The following is a 24092-nucleotide window of genomic DNA, read 5'->3' as shown; positions in this document are numbered from 1 at the left end:
TTAGTAAAAAATAACCACACACAAGATAACACCAGGTGCAAGCACATTTAAAACAGAGTGGAGGAGAAGGACTTTTGCTAGGGAACAATATAGAACAAATTAAGCCCAACATTTTTTAAAATATCAGAAACTAAATGAAAACAAATCTATTCCAAGTACAATCAGCCTCTTGGGCCAAATTAATTGGAGGACTGGAAAGGTTACACAGCATGTATAAAAAAGGGTCATCTGGGGGAGTGATAATCAATTTCTGCTCGGGATATGCCTTGAGCTTTTATCTTTTTATGATATTGTCTATACTTACAAGACTAAAATTATATAAAGAGCAATCAAAATTAATTCTCTAGAATTCAGGCTTCTTAAAATCCAGAACTTCCTATTTTTTTTTATTTGAACTCTAACAAAACAGCATTACTTACCAGCAAGGAGCATTCAGGAGGGAATTGCTTTGGCACCTGTGCTAAGATGCCACCTGAGACTCTGCACTACTGAGCTGCCAGGATGGCTTTTTGCTGACGCTTGTTAAAGGAAGCTACAGCACTTCAAAACACAATTCCCTTATCGGCCTTACTTTACTTTAATTTTGCTTTTCCTTAGGCTCTCCTCTTTCTTTGCCAACCATGGTGAGACAGAGGCAAGCAAAAGCCCCGGGACTGTGCTCCTTATGGAGACCCTGCACATTCCCACCCCACTGCTGCTCTCTGCAGGGCAGTGTCAGAGCAGCCAGGAGGGGATGCTCCAACACCCTGCAGTGAAATGACAGTGGGAGCATCCATGATTAGTTAAACATGATTTTATTCCCTGCTTTTCCTAAGCAAAGTAAGCAGACTGATATTTATATATAGCTGCTGACATTTTTAGGAACTTTTTAATTACAAGCATTTGGAAATCTGCACTTTGTTTTGCTGTTGAATGTAATGCAGAAGGTATTTTATTCCTGTCATGCATTATAATAATATCACCTACACTGAGCATCTTCCCTTGAAAAGGGCAGAGAAAGAAAAACAAATTTGTTTCCAAACCAGCCACACTGAATAAACTGACACAGTAAGCCCCAGAAGGAACAGAAAATATAAATTGGAAATATCTCCACCTTCTGAGGTTTTTGGACTGGAATAAAGATATTCTCCTTGAAATACCACAGCAGGGTTACAGTTGAAAACTACAGCTGAGCTGGCTGAATTCAACCTTCAGCTACAGAAGGAAATTTTGTCTCCATTGTTGGTTAAAAGATTTCCAGAAGATGTTTGTTATTGGAACACCAACCAAGTCAAGCAACACTTACTGAACCATCTGAAGCACTTGCTCCAACTTTGTCTCCTGCTGCATTCCAGCAAACCTCAAAAATCCCTCCTGTTCCCCGATAACTGTGAACTAGGGCACCTGTCTAAAAAAGGGACAAGGCAAGTGATTAATACAACAAAATCAAGCACAATTTGTACATGTAACATTTCCCCACTGCTTTGAAAAGCTAAAATTCTCAGAGGAAAGTGGTCCAGAAGAGATTTGTGGACAGTCTCAGCACCTTGTTAAAGAAAGCGGCACAACCATTGCCTCTTGAGCTCCTGTGTTTGATGGGCAAAACTGGGGATGGTCACAACTACTTCCAGCTACTAAAATGATAAAATGAGCCTTTCAGAAATTTATACTCAATGTTCAGTAGCCAGAGATTGCATCCTGCCTGACAAGGTCTTTAGACTTTAAACATAACATAACATGCCCTTTTTTCTGCCAGAAATACAAAACAAGTAATAGTGTCCTTTTTGAGAAAGTTTCATAGAAATACTTTGACATCGTTATCTTCCCTCACTTTGCATTCTCGTTTGTCAGTGAAATTCAATGAAACAGCCAATCAGATTAGTATGTCTAGACCCAGTCATCATTTTTCACAAAAGCCCCTGTTTTACTAGGAATTTAAACTTCACAGTTAACAAAGACAATTTTTGGATGAAATATATTCTTGGAGAAACTTTGTTCAATGTGGGGTTTTGTTGGTGTCAGTTTTTGGTTTGGATCTTTCTGGCATGGTTTTTTGTCTTTTTGTTTTTTTTGCTAAGACATTGTAAAGACAAGTATTACTTCACCACAGACAACCATTCAAAGAGAGAAATTAAATGTACAACCATTAAAAGAAATAATCTCAGAACAAAGACAAAACCAATGTGTTAGCAATGATAAAGCTCTTGTGGCTGAAGTATGATAGATAAACAGAAGTTGGAAGGATGGAAAAGACCAAAACACAAACTTCTCAACACAGACAAGAGCAATACCTGTGTATTCCAGATGTGTACACATTTATCAAAGGAACCACTGGCCAGGTACCTGCCATCAGGACTGAAAGCTACACTGTACACAGGTTCTTGGTGTTTTGTCAGAGTATGAATACAAATTCCTCTGTCTACATCCCATAACCTAACAGTAGAATCAAAGGATGCACTGCCAAGGAAAAAAAAAAACAGATTAATTATATCTCAATTCAACATATTTTTGTGGCTAATACAAATAGAATATGATAAAGTATCTTATGTACTTCAAAACATTCTGTGAACTTACTTTTATAGAAAGTGAGGTAAAAAATAATGTTTAACAAGCATTTAAAACCAGGATTAAATAGTACCTTGCTAACATAAGATTGGCATTTGGATTATTTGTTCCTGGTCCTGTAGGACTCCATTTGATAGTATAAATTTCTTTGTTGTGTGCTTGTAAATCATGGACACAACTGTCTTGTTTCATACTCCAGATCTATGATAAAAAAGGAGGAAAACACAAATTATTTAGCACAACATCATACTAAAATAGTTTTACATGTTTCTTCTGTATCATTTGCAGGCTGTTATCTTTAGGCCACTCAAAACATTTGCTATGATTGCTAGGTTTCTAGAGTAATTATGCCAAGTTTTATTCCAGGACCTTTCATTCTTTGTGTTCCAAGTCCCCAGTGAGGCTAATGAATAATAAAGGTGCTGCCTGTAGAAACTAAACTGCCTGAGTGAACTGCAAACCCCTTGAAAAGTACAGGGATGAGAGCAGATGCTGAAATGAGAAGAGCAGTATGTAAATGTTCATGCCTGAGTTGATAAAATACCACGATCCTATTTTTAAATGAACTTCTTGCTACACAGACTGAGTGAAATAAAGGGATAGTAGAGAAATTTTCTGTTTTCATACAAATCCAGAGACACAAATACCACTATGGCATTTTCCTGACATATTAGTATTTGCATTGCCAGATTTCAGTGTTCAGTACTTCACAGAGGTCATTAGAGGACTCCAACTCCTGTATGATCATACTCAACAAACAAAATAACTTTATTCTATTAAGAGTTTCCATGGCTTCTACAGAAGGGATTTGGGAAGGCTTTTATATGGCAGAAATTTTATATGGTAGATAACCACCTGAATGTTATTTTTAATGTCTCAGTAATACTTTTAGTTCCTTTTTTGTTGGAAAAAGCTACTAGGAGCATGTTTAAGCTGCAATTGAGGTGCATGTGTAAACAAATGGTGCTTTTCAGAACTGCTGCTTTGCTGAAGAGGAAATTGATTTTCAATGTGCAGACAGAATTGAAATTGTATTTCCAGTTTAATTGATGGGATGAAAATCTAGCTTCTCTTCCCAAAACTAGCATAGATGAAGGAGTCTGTATCAGCTGCCCTAGAGAATGTTAAGCTGTAGAAAGAAGCTGACCTAGTAAATAAATCCCTAGGCACCTTCCATGTGCTTCCAAACCTGGAATTTATTCCTTCTGCCATTGAAAAGTAAGTGATCCACAAGTGATTAGTGATGTGTAGACTTAGCCTCCAGCACTTGGCTTTTGAGCTAATCCTGAACAAAACAATAACAGCCTGGGCTCCATTTGAAACAGCCACCAAGAAGTTAATTTGCTGAATCCCACAAATGCTGACACATTCCCAGTCGTCACCTCTGCTCCTGGAGAGGGCAGCAGCAACAGCAGCTCAGGCTCCAGACTGGAATTCATCACCCTGGAGTTTCAGCTGTTTAAGTATTAAATACCAGGCTTAAGCTGGCTATTCTGACTCCATGCACTGCCAATGGAAAACAACTGATGCTCTCAGGGGTTTCCTCAGCACACTTGACTTAAGACACTTAACTCAGGAAAGGATAACTTGCTCTTCAGCAGTGCTAGACAGTGCTGACTGGAGATGTCTAGACATCCAGCTTTAGACTGGAGGCTTTAATGCTTAAGTGTTTGTATTTAGATAAGGTGATTTCCCTTGCCAGAGCCTGACTGTGTGCCAGCAGGAGGGATATGTGGCCACTCATTCAGCCATTCCCTGATTAAATAACAGTGAGCTGGATGGAATTAACTGACCCAAGGGTTACCAGCAGGACAGTGCTATCAATGTAAAAAATGTATCCTGAAAATCTATCAAGCACAGTGCTGAAGGTCCCAGTGAATGGAAAGCATCTGTGCCATGGAAGCAGCACAGGCCTGTCAGGCATGAACAATCTCATTTTTGCTGGTGGCAGGTTTGTAAGGATGTCGGGAGAGCCCTGAAGCCACATGTGTAAGCTGCAGTGTCCTCTACACTCACAAGTTTGTCCCTGTTCTACAAGAAAGCACACAGCTGTGAATCTCTTGGAGGACAAGTGTAGGTGTGATTGAAAACTGCAGAATGACTCCTGATGAACTGGAAAAATGCAGGAATGCACATGGCCTCAGAAGAAACAACATGCCAAAGATTTTAACTAGAAAGAAAGGGAAAGCAGAAGAAAACCAGGAAAGGAGCAAGGCACCCATTCCTGAATGTGCTACCTGACATGCATTCCAACTTTACTCTTTTAACCAAAAGCAACCATCAAGCGTGACAGCTTAATGATTAATGACCTGATGCTGTGAACAGCTAAAAGCACCTAATAAATCATGCTCCAAGTCTCAGGCTGGCAGCCTGTAACAAGTTCTCTGGACCAAAGCTTGGCCCTGATTAACAAGGATTTCTAGGATTGCCTAACCTTGTTATATTAAAAAAGAACTAATATAGGACAACACAGCAAGTAGAGTGATATTGCTGGGATATCCAGGCTAATGGGAATGCATTCCAGAGCCTACAAAGACAAGGGCCAGCCCACAACTCCCATTACCTTTAGAGTCATGTCATCAGAGCAGGATGCCAGCAGATTACCAGTTGGATCCCATTTGATTGCATTTACTTCATTCTAAAAGTGAACAATGAGAGTTAGTTGGAGTCCTCCCTTCCATTACAAAATGAAAACGTACAAAAGATAAAGCTGGACAGCAATTATGAGTATTTGCATAATTGTCAGGATTTTAACACTTAATTTTTATTCATAGCTTTGCCTACAATAACAACTAACAGCTTTTTGCTATCCATTTATCACATTTCCTATGCATTCTTGTACACCACCTGGTAAAGTTTTGAAGTTACCATGCTTCTTCTCCTAAAGCTCACTCTTGTATCCTGACATTGGTAAAATAAGCTGCACATGGAGGTGAGAATTGTTCTGATAATTACAGAGACTGTGATTACCATAGGACCTTAACCACAACTACCTATGTGTGCCTCTACTGGCTGTAACCAATTACACCAGTGCTGGATACTGGTAACTTTACTGACTCACAATCTCTCATAAATAAAAATATCACAGAGCAACCCCCTTTTTGCAGTACTTACTGTGTGGCCCTGGAAGGTTTTGATGGGCCTATCTTGTCCTAGTTTACAAACGTGAATACACATGTCTGTACTGCAAGAGGCAAATGTGTTGTTACTCTGCCAATCAACATCTAATGCTGGTGCTAAAAGAAAAAGAAAGATATTTAAAGCTATGGTACACACTCTGCAGGAATTTGATGTACAAATTTAACATGCACCACCTTGGAATAAAAGCCAACAGGAAGCAATCATTAATTTTACAGCAGTTCTGAAGATCTACACTATGAACAGTAAGAAATGCAGCTAAAACAAGTCTTACACAAAATGGAACAAATTTAATATAAGTCATCATAATATGGAACATATGTGAAATCCAAGTTATGCAGAAGACAGTGCAGCAGGACATCAAGCTGTAGTTAAGTCATCTACAAACAATTCTCAGGAGTCAGCACAAGGAACAGGTTCCCACAGCTTCACACATCATCATGCATGAGCTCATCTCCACCAGCAGCTCCTGCTCCTGCTCATGGATGGGTGAGGATTTATTTCCTTCCTTAATTCCAGCATTTGTAAGGTGTGGTAACTTGAAGCTTAATCATGGGCAACATGTTCCATTTGATCAAGCCAGCTATTTATGGCAGACAGCACAGGGAGAGCTGCTTGGAGCAAATGCTGAGTTGATGTTTCTGACTGAGCCGATGTTTCTGATGTTTCTGTCATGGCGCTGGAAATGTGGCACGAGCAGAACAAGGAGTGGGAACGAGACACGTTTCTTAAAGGTCCCTCAATGGCACGTCTGCCATCCTCTCCACTCTGTTTTCCAGCTGATTCTGGCAGGATTGCTCAGCAGGCAGCCCACAGAGCAATTTGTCTGACCTCCTGCACTGCCACCCCAGCTGGCCAGGGAACAGCTTCCAGCTGGTTTGTGGCCAAACAATCTGGGACAGGGGAACAATGGGATACAATGGGATACGGGGTGGGATCTCTGCAGCAGGAGGATGACAAATGCAGTCCTTAGGTGAGAAACACTAATCCCTGTGGCCTGCCCACATGATCTGTCTGCTAGCATACTACAGAAAGTCAGGAATACTTGGATTATTTATCTCCTATGACTTTGTTGGAACTGCAATAAAACTGTGAGTTATAAAATCAGAACAAATCCATCTTTGTTTACATTCTCAATATTCCAATATGGGACTATAAGTGACCAAAGACTACCTGTAAGATTCTTAAATTATGCAAATAATCACCACAAGCATCAGATTTTAAAATTTATTTTTAAAAATAACATTTTTGTCTTTTCAGATGACAGATCTGAATGATAAAATCAAGACTTACCAGAATGAAAAGGAAACTGCTGCTTGGCTTCGCCAGTGTGGGCATCCCAAATAATTGTGGTCTGTGTTAAACAGATAAATAAACAATAAACAAACTTGTACAAATTTCCCCACAACTACCACCACTCACAAGTATGAGAATACCTACCCTGCTCACCATCACCCAAACCTGCTCTTGATTATACATTTCTAGAGTTTGATCCAGTACTAAAAGAAATAGTAGTAGATGTACAGAAAACAGTAGAAAATTTAAGATTGCATTAGAAAGATGTTTAGCCACAACATTTTGGGGTCTAGAGGGAAGAAGGAATTTGTGGGCTTTTAAACAGTTTTATCCCCTTAGTCCTATTTATATTCTCCCAATCCATTCCACACACCTATTTTAATTTCAAATACTTGTATATTCAAATTGTAGTATCAGCTACTCACTCTTTCCTAAGGAGATGTTATTAACAGTTAGTCACATACTGAAAAATTTAAGGGTGTAATTTCATTCTATGTTGTTCTCCGCCAATACTTTCATAACCTTCTGGTTAAAGAAACCTTATATGACAAAATCAGTATCTTACCATCAGTATATTATATGCCAATAGCCCTGCCCTACCTCAATGATCAATGAAAATTTTAACACCAAATTCAATGGAAGCATGAACTGACCACAAAAAATAATTATGGAAAAGGAGCCTAAGGTTGGGTCACTGCCTCTGCTAAAGCAGAATATCTTTCAAAGCATAACCTCAGTTTGTCTAAGAAGTTTTATTGACTGAATGAGGTTTCTATTTCTTCCTTAATTATTTCCCTGCAAATGAAAGCTGTACTTCCACAAATATTTAAAAATTGGCATAACCATCACAGATGCCAAAAGAGTAAACACATCCTTTCCATGCTTTGAGACATTAAATTTTCCTTCCTTTGTGCCAGCACAAGCATTTATAAAGCTGGCTAATAAAGCAAACCAAGTAAATGCATGCAGGAAAAGAAAAAAAAAGGAGAAAATGTCCTACTTTACAGTGACACTGCCAGTTTTAAGTGGTTGTACTGAGGTTGCAGTTTGCCACTCTAAGAGAGAACCTGTGCTGACTTCTGCACCTTGAATCAGTTACAGAGGAAAAAAAGCAACTCCCCTTATTCTAGCTATAGTCTATTTGATTCTCTGAATTCACTTTAAGTACATTTCCCATCACTCTGTGCCCTTCCTACCATTCATACATAAAACCTCTCACACTAACAGCAGCTCTGAACTGGAAGACCTTGTAAACCTGAATTTGTTTAGAAATATGAAATAAAACACAGTCAAACAATGAGCTCTGTGGCATTACACAATTGGCAGCCCCCCAGTCACATATATCAACTTCCCTTATGTTCCAGCTCTAATCTTTACAATCATTCTCAGGTTTGACTGATATCCAACTCAGCCTCGACCTACCCCTCTAGTACAATTTTTTCTCCTAAGGCTTTGCTTGAAGTGCTTCACTGAATTTAGATGGTTTGGTTTTACAAAGGTTTAATGTTTCTGGTTTCAATACTCTTACTTTCCAATTCAGACTAACATCAATGGGAAGAGATCCACAGACACTGAAATCTAGGAAATTAAAATATCTCAATAAATTGCTATAAAACCCAAGGGAACATAGCTATAGCATAACAAGATCTTTGTAAGCACATATTTACATCCCAAGCCTTTAGTTTCATTTACTTACTTTGCATAGTTTTGCTATTTTGCTTACAGTTAGATTATAACGGTGAAGGAAAGAATTTTAATTTTACCAAAGATTATCTCACCTTGTCCACTCCTGCACTTAAAATGAAGTTTCCTTTCTTGTTCCATTTTAACGCAAATATAGGACCTTTATGTTGCCCTAAGGTGCTGGCAAGATTACCTGAAAATTTATATTGATATGAATACATTAAAAAATAAAAAACTATGCCGTGAGCCACAATATAGGAAAATATATCGTAAACTAAAAAGTATTTTGCTTACCATCTTTAGTCCATATCCTTGCAAAGCCATCGTAAGACCCAGTTGCTAGAAGTGTACCTTCACTCTGCCAGCAAAAACATTATTTGTTTATTTATTTTTACTGCTTAGGTCAAAGCTAAAGAGCACAAAACACAAAGAGGTAGAATAGGTAGGATAGGATCTATGCATAGGATTTATGATGTTTTATTGATTGCAAGTTTTTAGAAAGGAGTTCCTGAAGTATAAATGAAGTTCCAACGCTGATCAGAACAAACATTTCAGGTGGTGGCACAGAGGCCAGCGCTGCTGTCAGTTAACACGCACGCGGCCATGAGGGGCTGCGAGCAGGGTTTTGCTGGGAGCACTCACGTTCCAGTCCAGCGAGGTGACGTCCTTGTTGCTGGGCACATCCTGCCCGCCCTCCCGGATGCAGTGCCGCAGCACCAGCTGCGTGGAGCCGCTCGTACTGTTCTCGCTCAGGTTCCAGATCCGCGCCGTCGAATCGCCAGACCTGCACAACACCCGGGGCACAGAGATCCTGCTGCTCACACACGGCCATCCCCTTCGTGTCATGGGGACGGCCACATGCGCCATCATAATGACAGGCTGTAATGTGGTATAGCGTGCAATATACCATACACCAGTGACATACAATATGCTAATAATAGGCGACATTATAATATATGCTATAATATGCAACATTATAATATACGTGTCAGTGTAATATGTATTATCTATTATTTTACATACCATTTAATATAAACGGTATGTAAAATAACAGATAGAATATATAATATATAATATATTATATATTATATATATGATATATATATATAATATATATAGCTGTAGTCTTATAAAGCAATATAAATAGTTTTTTATATATATTACATATACACATATATTTACATTTTATATATATTACACACACATTTTTATATGTTACATTTATATACTTATATATTTTATATATATTACATATGCATATAAGTATGTATATACATACATAGTATGTAATATAGAATAGATAATATAGAATATAATGATATATATGTGCTACACAATACGGTATGTGATGTATACTATATTATATAAATATATAAATTATAATTATACTAATATCTAATATATAATACATATTATATATAATAATACTCACATATGTATATAAATATACATATTTATATTTCTACTTATATATATATTTTATATATTATTTATATATGGTAGCTGTACGTTATGGTACATTGATTTTATTATATATTAATTAAGAATAATAAATTCAGTTTTAAAGCACTATTCTCTAAAGAACAAAGGTCATAGCATTTGATGTTTGGGGCAGGTGTTCCCTGAGCCTTCTGCCCTTCCTGTGCATAATCATCAATAACAATACATAGTAACAAAAATAAATAATAATAATAATAATGATAATCGATAATAATAATAATAATAATAATCTCCAGTGTGCCAGCACAGACACTCCACACACACATGGGCAGTGCACATACCCTGAGGCCAGAAGGTCACTGACGGGATTCCAGGCACAGATGAACACTTCGGACTCGTGGCCACGCAGCACCACTGCCTTGTTGGGAGGGATTTCCACATCTCCATCTACTTCCATCATATCCGTGTGATTATCTGCGTTACGGGAAACAACAGTAAAGAGAGGTGATTTTACAATTTTGGGACGTTGTGACTCCTGTATGGTTCAGATTCTTCTGCCACGAGTGCAAGAATTCACAATTTATGTGATTCAAAAATTTGACAGAGCTGTCATGCTCTTTTATTTTTTTCAGTTCCAATTAATGAAGCACTATAAACAGATGGGGAGTTTCGAAAATGTGAGAAAGCTCTTCGCCCCTGTAAACCTTCACATCCAAATGGATTTAAATTTGGAGTTTCAGAATCAGGGCCAAAAGTGAATTTTTTGCTATGCTAAAAAATAAATGCTGTTACAAGTACTCTGTTGTTCAGGCCCAATACTGCATAGTACAATATGTTACTAGTCTAGCTTGTGCTGTAGGAATATAACACATTCATTTTCAAAAATCTCTTTTCACCAATTGCAGTCAAACAGGTTTTAAATCTACATCTCCAATACTCCATTTACAAAATTCCTTTAATGAATATAATCACATTTGTTGATAGAGTTAACATAACCAAGATCTCAAACTTCATCAGCAATTACCATGGAATTATGGCAGTGTAACTTTCTGCATGGAAGTGAGATTGAAACCATATTGTTCTGCAGAACATACTGGGGGTAATTCAACTGACAAAACAGTTTTCTTGGCATCTACCATCAATCATTTTCTATTATTAAAAATAAATTCACAATGAGTGCAAATACAGAATGTAAGGAATGCACAGTTCACCTGCTCCATATTTATTCACTGCGGTTAAAGAAATCATTTCACAGCTATTGCTTAATTTAGCATTAAGGGTTTCTGTCACTGCTTGTGCATGTGAGAAAATAGAAAGGGCTATTAAAACAGGAGTATTTTTTCAGAAAGAGCACCACATAAAGCATTGCTTCAGTCAGAGGATCGATGCCAGTCTGAAGTGCTGTACAGCCAGCAGGGGTTGCTGGTAGATCACATTTAACAGGGCTGAGATCCGAGGTCTACCCTTCCTCTAGCCAGCTCACAGTTATCAATACTACTTTGAGATTTTGAAATTAAAGCATCAAAGTAGAGACCTCATTTGTTTCAGCCAAAGAATGTATTTCTAGCTTTTTATCATATATGCTAACAAAAAAAAAAATCTAGTAAAATCAGGCTGTAAAATTTGTACATGGCTCAATATTAATATTCTCTCAAAAATGCCATTTCTTCAGGTGTTTTTACAGAAAGAATTGTAACTCCCACACTTAAACATGCAATTCACACTTCCAGACGAGTATTTTTAAAATGACACTTTAATGCCTGACCCCAACTTTTCCATCCTAAGCCTCACTGTAAGATAGTTCCTTTGACCAGTGATGACAAACAGAACTCATTTATTTCACCAATCACAAACAAAATGGAATTCATGAATAAAGCAAACCTGAGAGCAGTTGCATTGAGCAATTTTGAATAGCAAATAGTGAAAACTGATATAGATATAAGAGACAAGGAACACAGGGCTTGTCCCAGCAACCCTGACCTCGGTATCGCTAGAAGAGCCAGGTACAGCTCTTGGATCCATGGGTTTTACAGAATTTTTTGAAAGGAGTTTGCAGAACTTCACCAGCAATACTCAGTTTTAACCAGCCATGGATTGGCAGACTCCTTTCCTCATTCCTTGTACAGGACTCAATTTTGTTTTTCTTTTTATGCAAGGGAAGACTGGACTGTGAATCAATGAATTCAGAACTCTGACTCCTGCAACCCCAGATATCAAAAATGGGGACGAACAAAGGTGAGACATGATCTGCTCAAGTATGATCCATGATGAAGGAATTCTCTGCAAGCTGAAGGGTTACTCCAAACTCCACATTTTTACCTCATTGTCTGAAAGCTCATACAATGATAAACTAGGAAACGCAAACCCAGCTTAAAGCAATTTCTGTCTGAACTTACTTGCTATAGTGTGTGCTCCATTCTCCTCTCCATTTGCAGTATTTTCTCCATTTTTCGCTGATCCCTGTTGGTTGGTGGCAGCTGCAGCTGCAGCAGCTGCTGCCTGCTGTTGTGCAAGTTTGTCTCTGTAGGCCTGTTGTCTTGTCTGTACCACATCAGGCATCACTGCATCTATCAGTGAGAGAGACTCTATCGGCCTACCATCAAACAAGGTACCATCCTAAATTACAGCACAGGGAGAAAAGGAAAAAAAAAAAGATAACACCAAGTAGGAATTAACATTACGGGCAAAGATTCTAAGCAAAACTAAAGAAAACGTTTTGATTTAATATAATAAAGTGGTTTACATATGCTGCTGGAAGTGATATCTCATAATTGTTGTGGTCAGGACTGGAATTTTAGTCTAAAGTTAAGTGGCCACCATAAATATGCAAAAAAAGCCACTGCAGGCCCCTGGGAGAGCCTGTGGAATCAGAAGTTACTTGTTTTGAGTTTGCTGAATTGTCTGCTAAAGCAAAAAATTCTGTAAGCTATCTATGAATATGATTTCAAACATGAGTGGCTGCAGCAAAATCTAATGGTTTGTTTGAAGAGAGAGCCGCAAACATTGCAACTCGGGTCACTGACTTGTGAAGTTATAGTCTTATTAAACTAATACTTTCCATAAACATATTATCTGGGGAGTTGACTAGTTTTCTTCCTTTTTTTAAACTGTGCTGGCATGCTTTCAAACAACAAGGAAGAATTTTATCCTGAAATGGACAAGACCCAGTTAAAAATACTCTTATACATATGCTAGGGCTTTGTAAGGATCTATTTTTAGGGACTAGAAGGATTCCTTGCAATAAATATAGGGTCTTCTTCTTCTACTCCTATCACTTGCTTTATTTTTCTGAGGCTTCCTAAGGGAAAGGATTTGTTTCACTAGGACTGTGAAAACCACACAAACAGCAGACATAAGGGAGACTGGAAAGTGAGCAGAATTAATGGGGAGAAAAAAAAAGGTTCCTTCAGTAATCTGACTGACACACAGAAAGGCTTCTCACCTTCCAGGCACAAATGAGAATGGAAATTGAGGGAGAGTGTCTGCAGCATCAGGCAGGAAGATACATAGCTTTCTGTACTGCTGGAATAACCATTTAAACATCAAATTTAACAGACCCTGCTCAAGATGAATTAGCCAGCAGAGGAAAAAGGCAAACTGGCATATACGTTCAGCCTTCCTGCCACAAATTCAAACCCCCTCCTTGGAAATCCTGCCTTTGGGCTCACATTACTTCACTGTGATGACACAAGAGCCCAAACAAGAGCTGCACAGTGCTCTCCCACCTCCCTAGTGCCTAACAAACCAAAAAAATGAAGAGATTGCTGGCCTCCATTATTATCCTACTGCACTGGATGCACTAGAACCTTGGAGGAGGGTAAAAACTCTGCAGACAACGGGCCTTTAAGCAACAAGTCAGAACACCATGGCTGGTGTTGTGTGGGCAGAACCCCACCCAGTTATGTCACTCCACTCTGGTTCCACCACTAGAGTCATGGGGAACACCAGCAGAAAGGAATCTGAAGTAAAAGTAAGTAGATAGGGTACAAGAAAGTTAAGCAAAAATACTGACATTCAAACTTACTGCAAAGCAAGGACACAATGCTCCTGCAGGCAAGGCCTCCTTACCTCATTAATACTGACTTCTGCCTCTACATACTGCAGACCTTTCTGGATGATGGAAATCAAAGCAGCTGGTGGCACCAGAGCACCATTTATATTAGACTGGCTGATATGGCTCTCTATACCAAAGGTAAATGCTGAATGGGAAAACCCTAAAGACAAGGCAAACACATCAGAATTGATTTACAGACAGACAATGCTACTTGCTGTACCACAGTAGGACTTTCTGTTTAACACCTGTGCAAATTATACAAAGTAAAATGCTATAGAATGCTTCTAAACTACCAAAAACTTGTCAAAACACCTAATTCCCTTATAGTTTAAGTGTACAAAAGGAGAAAAGCAAAGTTTATATATAAATACAACAATTATTAATCACAATATCAATGGCAAAACATTTGTGCATGAATCAACATAAAATCCACTATTCATATAGCATTTAAATGTCTTTATATATTCACAAACTACATGTAAGTATTGTATGATATGTAGTATTTAATAAAAAAATATATATCCAAGACACAAGACTCACTTGCTATTTTCACTCACTGATTTGATACCCATGAAAGTTAAATGGATCTGTATGTGAACAGAATTCAGCTCATGCTGCAGTGCTGCCATAACTGTATACACTCTGCCATTTAGAGCTACATCAGCACTGTGCACTCACTGATAAAGAAGTGGCAAACATGGTGCAGCAATGGTAGCTGCTTGCTATTTATTTGATCACCTTGAAAAAGTGAATTTAAGCTACAGAAAAATAGTTGTTTCAGCAAGTTAACTATTGTCATGGCATTTTTTCTTCAACCACTTTATTTTTTTTTTTCCTTTTTCCCTGTCAGGTAAGCAAGAAGCTGCCTTCAAACTTTCAAATGAAGATGAAGCAATTTTGTAAGTTTGGCTTCTATGACAAAAGCAATCTGCAACTGGAACAAGAGTGTGTAGTAGTTTTCAGAAAATTCAGGCAGAAAAATGAGGTTTTGCTTTCTTTTGACAAGCAGAAACTGTAAACTCTGCCATCCACCATTGCTTCTGGTGCTCCTCTCCTCAATTTGGGAAATCCATGAGCAGTGGACATATGTTGCATCAGTCAAATGCATTTCCAACAAGCCTGAAGCCACCCATCAGCAATCACTAAACAAAAACTATGAATCAAAAGTTGAAACAGCAAGGTAAAATATGAAATATGTGTATATTTTCTTATATATCTATATGTATGTACATTAAAGCTGATCTCTTAAACTCCAGTCTTAAGATTAAAGTGTATTTTTTGCTTTAATATGCAGACTTCTTTTATGTACTGCTAAGATCATATTCCCTCCTGACAGCTGACAATCATCACTTTTTCATTTACTGGGGCATGCCCTGACTTCCAGTCAGATCTTCCCATTCTAAATGTAGGCTGTGTTAAGCAATCAATATCATAGTTGTGAGTAAAAGATGATGTTGTCCCTTACAGAGCTTCATGAATAACCACCACCACAAAACTCCCTGAAGCCATATGGCTGCATCTAGAAACCCAAACATGCAACACAAACTCAAACTGCTGATCTGACTGGGCTGGGGAAGCTTTAAAAATAAGGGAGCACTGCTGCATTCTTGTGTTGTGCAGACACAGCCAGTGTGCAGGGATATGATAGGAAAAGGGTTTCTTTTCATGTCTGACAATATTCAAGTGTCTTTTGCTATTGCTCCTAAGAAGCAGGAAATTCTGGCTACTCAGAAGGACAAGATCCTCCAAAAACAAAAAAAAAAAAAAGGTCCTGGAGGGGATGAGGCTTTTGGGAACCCCAAGGGTTATTTCTGTAAAAAAATCTGTTCATCTCTATTTAGAGTCAAGTGGTACAAGTCAGAGTCACAGCTGTCACTTCTTCCTTTGAAACTCAGCCACATCTGCCCTCCCAGGGTCATGTTCAGGCAAGGAATTTGGCTACACAAGACCAGCTGGCAGGAGCTCCATCACTCCAAAACAACAGGAAAAAACAGCATCTTGCTGATCTTTCTATTTTCTTCTTCAAGCAGCCTTGAAGAAAATGGTGCAAAGTGCCATCATCACCCTGTGGAGAAGTGATCTCCAGGAAAATGCATTTTAGCAATCGAGTGAGTCCTTGGCTGCTCGACTGCCATCTGAAGACTCCAAATGACTAAATCTGATTAAGTTACAGAAGGTAACTTGGCAGGAATTCACTCTCTTGTTGAGAAGAAACACCAAGAAACAGTTCAGACAGAATCCATGCCTACTGGCAAAATAATTAAATGAGCCTGTGTTTGCTAAAGCCAGTTGCAGATGAAGATCAAATAAATTATGCATTGTTTAATAACCAGAATTGTAAAAACTCACCTGACTCTTGCAAGTATCTATATACCAGGAAGTTAACCTCATCACTGCTTATACTCATCTTTATTCCCAGTTAAACCATGAGGTCACAACAAAGGACACAACCCTGCAAATAATAAAAAAAAAGTAGGTCAATTAAATACTTTTAGTACCTAATAGGTATTTCCCAACAAATGCTATATTTATAAAGTAAGTAGCTCCCTGGCAGCATAGACAATGGCTTTATTTTATAATGCAAATAAGTCTACTGGTGTCATTAAAAAGTCATTTGTCTCACCACAAAATAAAGGTCAGTAAATTAAATATTAACAGGCTGGATTCTCATATGATGGAAGTTGGTATAGACTGAGGAACTCTTCTGTGTAATACCAGTACTAAAAAAGGCTTCCTATCACAGGTTTTAAAAAATAATCAAGTTTCATCCAATCTACATTACTGCTATGGAACACATTTCCTATAACACGGGTCTCTCTCTGCCTGGTTAACAAAGACCAAAATTTGGTTTCACATTGGCATCCAGGCAGGTTCTCACTTTTGCATTCTTATCTACTCCAATTCTCAGGTATTCCTGCTCTAGTGAAAAGGTGCAGAACAGTATGAGGTACATCACAGTGTCTGTTCAAACAAGCCCAGCTAATCCCACTGAAGATTAGAAAACATCTCAGCCATACCTTTTGGCTTTGCAAAAGTAATTCTTGACATTAGAAACAAACTTTAAACAGTTCATTTTAGTAACATTTCCCTAGGGTTTCAATCAGTGCTTCAAAAATATTGATAGGATATATTTACACACACACAATTTTTTTCTTGATTTTAGTAATGGCAAATATTTAGAAAGACAAATCATGTATAAGATTATATATACTTTTGATTATAAACTTGGAAAATATGAGGAAACAGCAGTCTTTAAGACATGAAGAGACAGAATACAGTATTTTTTCTAACTCAAAGTATCATTTTTGAGAACATTCTCATGATGTCTGAATGTCTGAAAACTCTGACCTTTCCAAGTAAACAAGCATAAACATCAGCTTTCAGAGCATTTTATGAAATAATGTCCACCTCCTGTTCCAATTATCTGTCCAGCACTTTCCATCAGCAACCCTGCCCAGGTTTTTACCCAACTGACCACCCCATTGCTTCTCCTACACTGGAGTCTGAGAAGGCAAAGTGACCTCCCTACTGTTATTTGACAAAGTTTTACCTGGGATCTGATGTAAAAAAGTACTAGAGAATGACTTTTCCTAAAACTCCAGCCACATGGCTGCATGGACAGTCCACTTGCCACTGCTGCTCCAGTGCTGAAGCGTTGAATACAAGACACAATTCAAGACCTCATGACTAGAGGCTAAAGGATGAACTTGGGTATGAAAATGAATTTATTTGCCTCACACCACGCATGGACATCCCCCAAAGCTGCCCCCAGGCATGTGGTCACCCAGCTCACAGCCATGCTGTGGGGGAGGTGGCTTTAGTTTCTTAAGAAACAAAAAAAATAAAAATGCAGTTCTACTTAAATAATTATCATTTCTAAAGGAAAAAGCTGCCCCAAGTCAATGACTTCTAGTAAGTGCAACATGACTGGTACAGGAATGTACATTGATACCAACCCTAGCACACCCCTCCACAGCCCCAGCCACATCTGGGGTACAAGACATCCCTGCCAAACTCCACTAAATACTTTGAGGACTTGTTTACTCAGCAGAATGTAAAATGAATGGCATTTTTAGCCATTTCATGCATTAGCAACCAATTCCACCATGTGCAGGACCAAACATTGATTTTATTTAGCTAAGTTTTGTTGCCATACATGGAGCAAATTATCTTTCTTTAAGACTGTTTTTTACAGAAAAATGCTGTAGGAAGAGAAACAATATTTTCCTTCAGAGGAGAAGGTAATTAACTTTAAAGAGCCTCATAAAGAAGGTTTTTTTACATTATGTACACACACACACACAAATGGCAGTGTTTCTTTCACAGGTCTGTCACTGAGTTTCAAAATCTTGCTGCATCACCAAAAAACGATAGATCAAACCACAGAAATCTGATGAAAGCGCTATTTGTCACACAGAGAGGTCCTGAATTATTTATATAAAGAGGGCTCCCCCCTCAAAGCAGAACCGTGCAGGTGCCACATCAATTCACCTGTTACATAGCTGGGTAGCTGAAGGAAAAAAACAAAACCCCAATGTTTTGCTTGTCTGTCAGAAGTGTTGTGCACCCCACCCGAATCAAAGGAGGCTCATTTTTCCAAGGCTGGCTCTCAGCGTTTTGCACAAACAGCTCTGGTCCTGCCTGGCCATCGGGAGGTGGCACTGCAGCACCGGCTGTGGCACCCTGGCCACCAGAAAAACACAGAAACAGTCCCATAAATACCCTGATGTTTGCCTGATGAGGGGCTTGAAACTGGAAAGCTAAAAGGTACCCGTGTTTTACCAAAATACTGCTTTCTGCATGTTTTCAATGCTCATTTACATTTTCTGGAAGGGCTTTTCTGTGTTTCACCAACCCCAGGCCCTGCGGCTCAGGCAGAGCCTGGGGACAGCGTCCCACAGCCAGGTGACACGAGAAATGTCAGAAGAACGAGCAGCAAACCACCTTCCTTCCAACCCAAAGCAAAATGTCAGGTTAAAGAGAAAATACAGTAGAAGAGGATACAATAATTATTTCTCTTTTACACACTCTGAATTAACACCAGGCTGCCAACTCTCACATTGTTTGTGACAATGGACCCATGCACGTACCCCTCATCCTAAAAAAATTACTTCATCAATGCTGACTAATTCCCCCCAGATTCACTATTTCCACAAGCAATCAACTACTCATTTTGGACACTTTAATAGATATTAATGTTGCTCTTCATTTTATATGCAGAAATTAAATCACTGAAAAGACACATAAAAATGAGACAAAAGTAAGAAGTTAACATGTAACTCCTAGCAGTCTTAGATTTGTAGCCTATTTGCATAGGGACCATTAAAATATCTTAAGATATTTGCAGCTTTATGTCCTAAACCCATTCTAAAAATGTGATGAGATCCTTAAGGCCCTTTTTTATTCCTTGCCCTTAGAAACATTTCAGGTCTTCCTCAAAACATTCAGTGGAATTACATGGTAAAGTATGATGCACCCACACTGCTGTTTTAGAGCCAATTATGCTTTTAAAGGAAATCTCTCCCACTTGCCTCTACTTTTGTTTTGCACCCTGGAGCAGGCACAGCGCATGTGAAGCTGATTTCTCACTGCTAAAACCAGGATTAAATAAATAAATAAAATACCCCCTTGACAGGTAAAAAAAGGATGGGCATGAGAGCTTATGAATGATGCTCAAATTGCTCATGGGACCACACCAGGATCGATATTCCCTGCTCAAAAGGAAGTCCATTTTAGCAGGCATCTTCCCAGGTTTTATTTCCCTTCCCAGAGGATGGGCCTGCAGTTTGTAACACCGCTGCTTAGTTAGAATCAGCACAACATCCAGATATCCCAGGTAATTTTTAAGACTGCTACAGAAAGTCCCTAAAGTCCCAAAATTTATCAGGCATAACACACATCAGCAATAAAAGCCAACTGTCTATAGTGATGCTAGCCTTGAGATTTACTCAATAACAGGTCAGGAGCAGACAGGACACACACCCGTGCTTTAAACAAACTGACCCACTCATTCCATGCCAGGAATCACACAAAAAATCATTTGGAAGCTACTTTTTTCAAAGGAAACGAGGTTTCTATCCCAGAGACAGCCCCAGCTCTGGCTTTGCTCCCAGCTGGCAGAAGTGTGTCTGTGTTTCTGTGCCTGTCCCAGAGCAGACAGGGCAGGTCTCACCCCAGCACCTCTGTCCCGTGAGGATCACTCACACACTTCATACCTGGGGCAAAAACTACAACTAAAATCCATTAAAAAGGAGACTGAATTCCACTCTCACCAACACCAGATCTAATCAGTGCCCAACAGTGCAAACCTGGCTGTGCTTCTGACAAATCATTATTCCACTCCACATGTTTGTGCTAGCTTTGTACTCCTTGTCCAGGTTCATGCCAAATGCTGGAGAACAGATGCCACTCGATATGGCTCCTGGCCTAATAGGATTTTTAAGTTGTTTAGGGATTTTTTTCCAGACAAACCTGAACTGGCAGAGAAAGTTTATACATCAGATTATTACTGGGTATCTCTTAATCACCATTTGATAATGTATACTGGAGTTACACTACAATTAGAGCTATTGTATCATCAAATAACAGCCTAAGAAAGTGATATTTCTGCAGTTGTAGTTGAGCTCCAACACATTCCCAATAGGTAGGATAACAGGAAAACCTAACAGGCTGCTGTGAATAATAATTCCCCAAAACCATACCAATCATGATTTTGGTACCAGATACGATATGTTAAAGGGAGCAGCTAATGCTCTGGGTAGCTCTGAAGAATGCCTAATGTTCAGACATAAACAGACTGCTACATTTATCCATGGAAAACAGAAGTCTGGCTACAGAAACACTAAAACCCCTACAACAGAAATATTGCCATTAGAGCTTTTATTTTTTCCTCTTTTGCAAGAAATCCAGACAAGTATTTTGCAAGCATAAGTGCACATAGACATTTTATCAATCGTTGCTTAAGAGTATTTCTTGGTTTTAATGGCCATGATGATTAAAATGAAAAGAGCACAGGGTGCTGTTTCAATCCAGCCACTCAGACCAAATTCCTGGATGTGTGAGGTTTCAGCAGGATTTTTTTCAGATACCAAAGCCACCACAGGTTACAGGACTGGAAATTTAAACCACAAAACACTGTTCCTCGTGGCTGCTGTTCTACTAAAGCTTTCTCCAAAAAACATGGTGGGTGCATTCCCAATGGCTGAGGAAATTCCTAAGTTTACATCCAAAGAAGAGTTCTGCATAGCCCTTTAGAAATGTTTTATAAAGGAAAACTCATAAAATTAATTAGTGGCTCCTTTATATTAAGCATGCAGTCTATGACTCGGGTTGCACATCCTTCTGTGTAAGAATTTATTAGATACCAATTTCAATCAAAAGAACATTTTGTCACACTGTAAAAAGAAAACAAAGGTTGACTTTTCTTCCAAGTGCACCAACTACTTGCTCTAAACACTCCTATTTGCTCTTTCACATCTTCACTTGAGTGATGCCAGCCAATATTGAATTGGGCACAGTGCAATTGAACTCTTAGTAAAGTTTTCCTACTATCTGATGATCTGCAGTTAGAAATTCTATCATTCTGAATGAAAAGAAAAACATTTTTCAAGTTAAATGCCCAAGTGTTTTCTGTAATATCTCAAAATAGTGCTCTCATTTTCTGCATTTTTACCTGTGTCTTTAAATTGCTAGTAGGTAAATGCCCTTTTGTTTAAGATTTAATAACATGTCAGATGTGCACTTGCACAAAAATTATCTGTAATTTTATCTTATCAACCTTCTTACTGATTTCTCGTATCAGGCTTTGCTAGTTTTCCCTCTAGTAATTTAAACCAAGAGATGTTTCTCATGTTCATTGTTTAACTCTATTGCTTTGCTTTTAACCTCAGGAATATAGCTTAATTTCTGAACACTAATAAAAATAACTTTTCCTTTCCTCATCTGAATTGCCTTCCTTAGCTCAGGCGATAAATATTTGTATTCTGTACTTCAGTTTTAGTGACCTAATTTATGGCAACAGTCTCTGCCTTTCCATGCCAATTTGAGAGTATGAAGAATACAAGATGACAAAGCCAGTCTGAAATCTTCTGAAGAAAAAGAATTACAACCCTGAAAGGGAGGAGAAGGAAAAAAAAATAAAAAACAAACAAAACCCACAACAAAACACAAAATCGCCCAGAACCTTGGCTAAAAGTAAGTTACTGTCTACTTATCTGAAAAATGCAGCCCAGTCCTGAGTACAGTTACAAAATATGCTGCAGATGAAGCCCGTTTGTTGATTTTGCCTAGAGCAAAGTAGTATTTAATTACTGAACTCCACATCTCCTCCCCCAAGTCCCATGCTGTGTGACCCAGGAGCTGGAATTCCGGATGTGACAGCACAGACACAAGCAACAGCACATCCAGTTTTGTGTTTCCACAGCTAAGGCTGCAGAGCTGCAAACTTCTGGGCTTTCTGCAGTTGAAAATACACCTTCCTGGACAGCTATAGGGCATCTTGCAGTGATTCTTGGCAGCCACATTTTGTAAATCCCTAGGCTGACCAAAGATACAGTGGTATTGACACTTTATTCAACACTTTACGTTCTTAAAACCTTTTTAATGCTCATTATTACAATGCAACGCCAGAAGAAATTATGTTTGGGGAAGAGTCTCCTTATTTCCTGTATCAGAATAATAAAGACATATTGTTTATTAGTATTTTAAAGACTTTTCAACTCTCTGGGTAACAATGAAAGTAGACACAGATGGACTAAAGGATCTCCAGAGGTTCCTTTCAATGCCAATCATTCTGTGATTCTGTGACATCTCTTTAAAGGCACAACTCTCCTGCATGATAATCACAACCTTGCTGAAATGCAGCTAGTCCTGATAGTTTGCAGACACAAATATGTTCCTTTATAACTTAAAAGCCAAACTCAGCTGCTCAGAACATGCAATAAAACCTCTAGCAGTAAGTGCTGCTTATAAAATATTTTTTGATTATTTCATGAAAGCCATCCCTCCCTGACTCCCCACAAGATCCCAAGCCCAAACATCTTGTTTAGTGAAGGAATTTTAATCACAGAGCTGAGGCTCCCTGATGGAGACAAACTGGGATTAAGTGAAAACTGTCCAGACATAGTTGTTTAAAAATTAAACCACCATCCTCTTCCAATACTTGAATAATTACCAGAACATACCAGGAAATATAGCTAAACATTATGAAATGCTCCTGGATCAATTGTCTAATTCAGATCAAAGGCATTTTTAGAAAGGAAGAACCTGTGGCTTGATGGGTCGACCTTCAGGGTCAGACTGTCCTACCCACACACAAGTTGGACAGATGATTATGGCAGCAAAACTGGAAATGTGGCATTTGTAAAACTGATTAGAAAGTGATTGGTCCTGATTGATGAGCAGAATTAGCAGAATCACCTGAGGGAGCACTGGTGAAGGTTTGGCCAGCATGGATTACCTCAAGATGACCTGCAAGGTCCAAATTCCAGACTCTGTGAGCTAAATATATCCCTGTAATGGAGAGGGAAGCACCACACAAATGCTTGGCATTCCTCCAGGGACAGACATCTGTCCATCTGTCCCTCAAAAAGGGAAAATCACCTTATTAGAGGGGCATCTCAGGAACAGTGGTAACATAAACAAGCTCTGCAGCTTCCATTCTTAGCCCATTAGAAGGATGTCCCTTGAAACAGTTACAGTCCTTCAGGAATACCTAATTCCAATAAAGACAGACTTCTGCAATCAAAATTTAGACCCTGTCTCAAGAAGGCTTTGTGAAATTGCTCAATGGCTTTACTAAGTGCTAAAATAGCTGCCTGCTAATGCTGCCTGGATCTAGACACAGAACAGCTGCTGGAATCAAGTCCAAGAAAGGTGAAAACTGGAAAGCCTTTTCTGCAACGTTGTTTAAAATCCTCTATGTGCCTTTTTGGCATGC

At 38.7% G+C, this 24092-nt stretch overlaps 1 protein-coding gene across 2 annotated transcripts in view; it reads right to left on the bottom strand.

The window, feature by feature from the left end:
* Positions 1 to 24092, bottom strand: part of TBL1XR1 (TBL1X/Y related 1) — a 108342-nt gene that overhangs the window by 5695 nt on the left and 78555 nt on the right. For both annotated transcript variants that reach the window (XM_058811929.1, XM_058811930.1), the window contains 13 exons: positions 16505 to 16607; positions 14170 to 14315; positions 12498 to 12717; positions 10443 to 10575; positions 9304 to 9445; positions 8956 to 9019; positions 8757 to 8854; positions 6976 to 7036; positions 5659 to 5780; positions 5108 to 5182; positions 2618 to 2745; positions 2271 to 2436; positions 1286 to 1387 (listed from right to left, as the gene is read on the bottom strand). In XM_058811929.1, coding sequence (XP_058667912.1) covers positions 1286 to 1387; positions 2271 to 2436; positions 2618 to 2745; positions 5108 to 5182; positions 5659 to 5780; positions 6976 to 7036; positions 8757 to 8854; positions 8956 to 9019; positions 9304 to 9445; positions 10443 to 10575; positions 12498 to 12717; positions 14170 to 14315; positions 16505 to 16562 — 1515 coding nt within the window. In that variant the 5' untranslated portion in view covers positions 16563 to 16607. The remainder of the gene's footprint in view (positions 1 to 1285; positions 1388 to 2270; positions 2437 to 2617; positions 2746 to 5107; positions 5183 to 5658; positions 5781 to 6975; positions 7037 to 8756; positions 8855 to 8955; positions 9020 to 9303; positions 9446 to 10442; positions 10576 to 12497; positions 12718 to 14169; positions 14316 to 16504; positions 16608 to 24092) is intronic.

Source organism: Ammospiza caudacuta, chromosome 11, assembly GCF_027887145.1.
Source record: "Ammospiza caudacuta isolate bAmmCau1 chromosome 11, bAmmCau1.pri, whole genome shotgun sequence".
NCBI lineage: Eukaryota > Metazoa > Chordata > Aves > Passeriformes > Passerellidae > Ammospiza > Ammospiza caudacuta.
The sequence above is the reverse complement of the archived record's forward strand: the minus strand, read 5'-3'. Positions and strand labels throughout refer to the sequence as shown.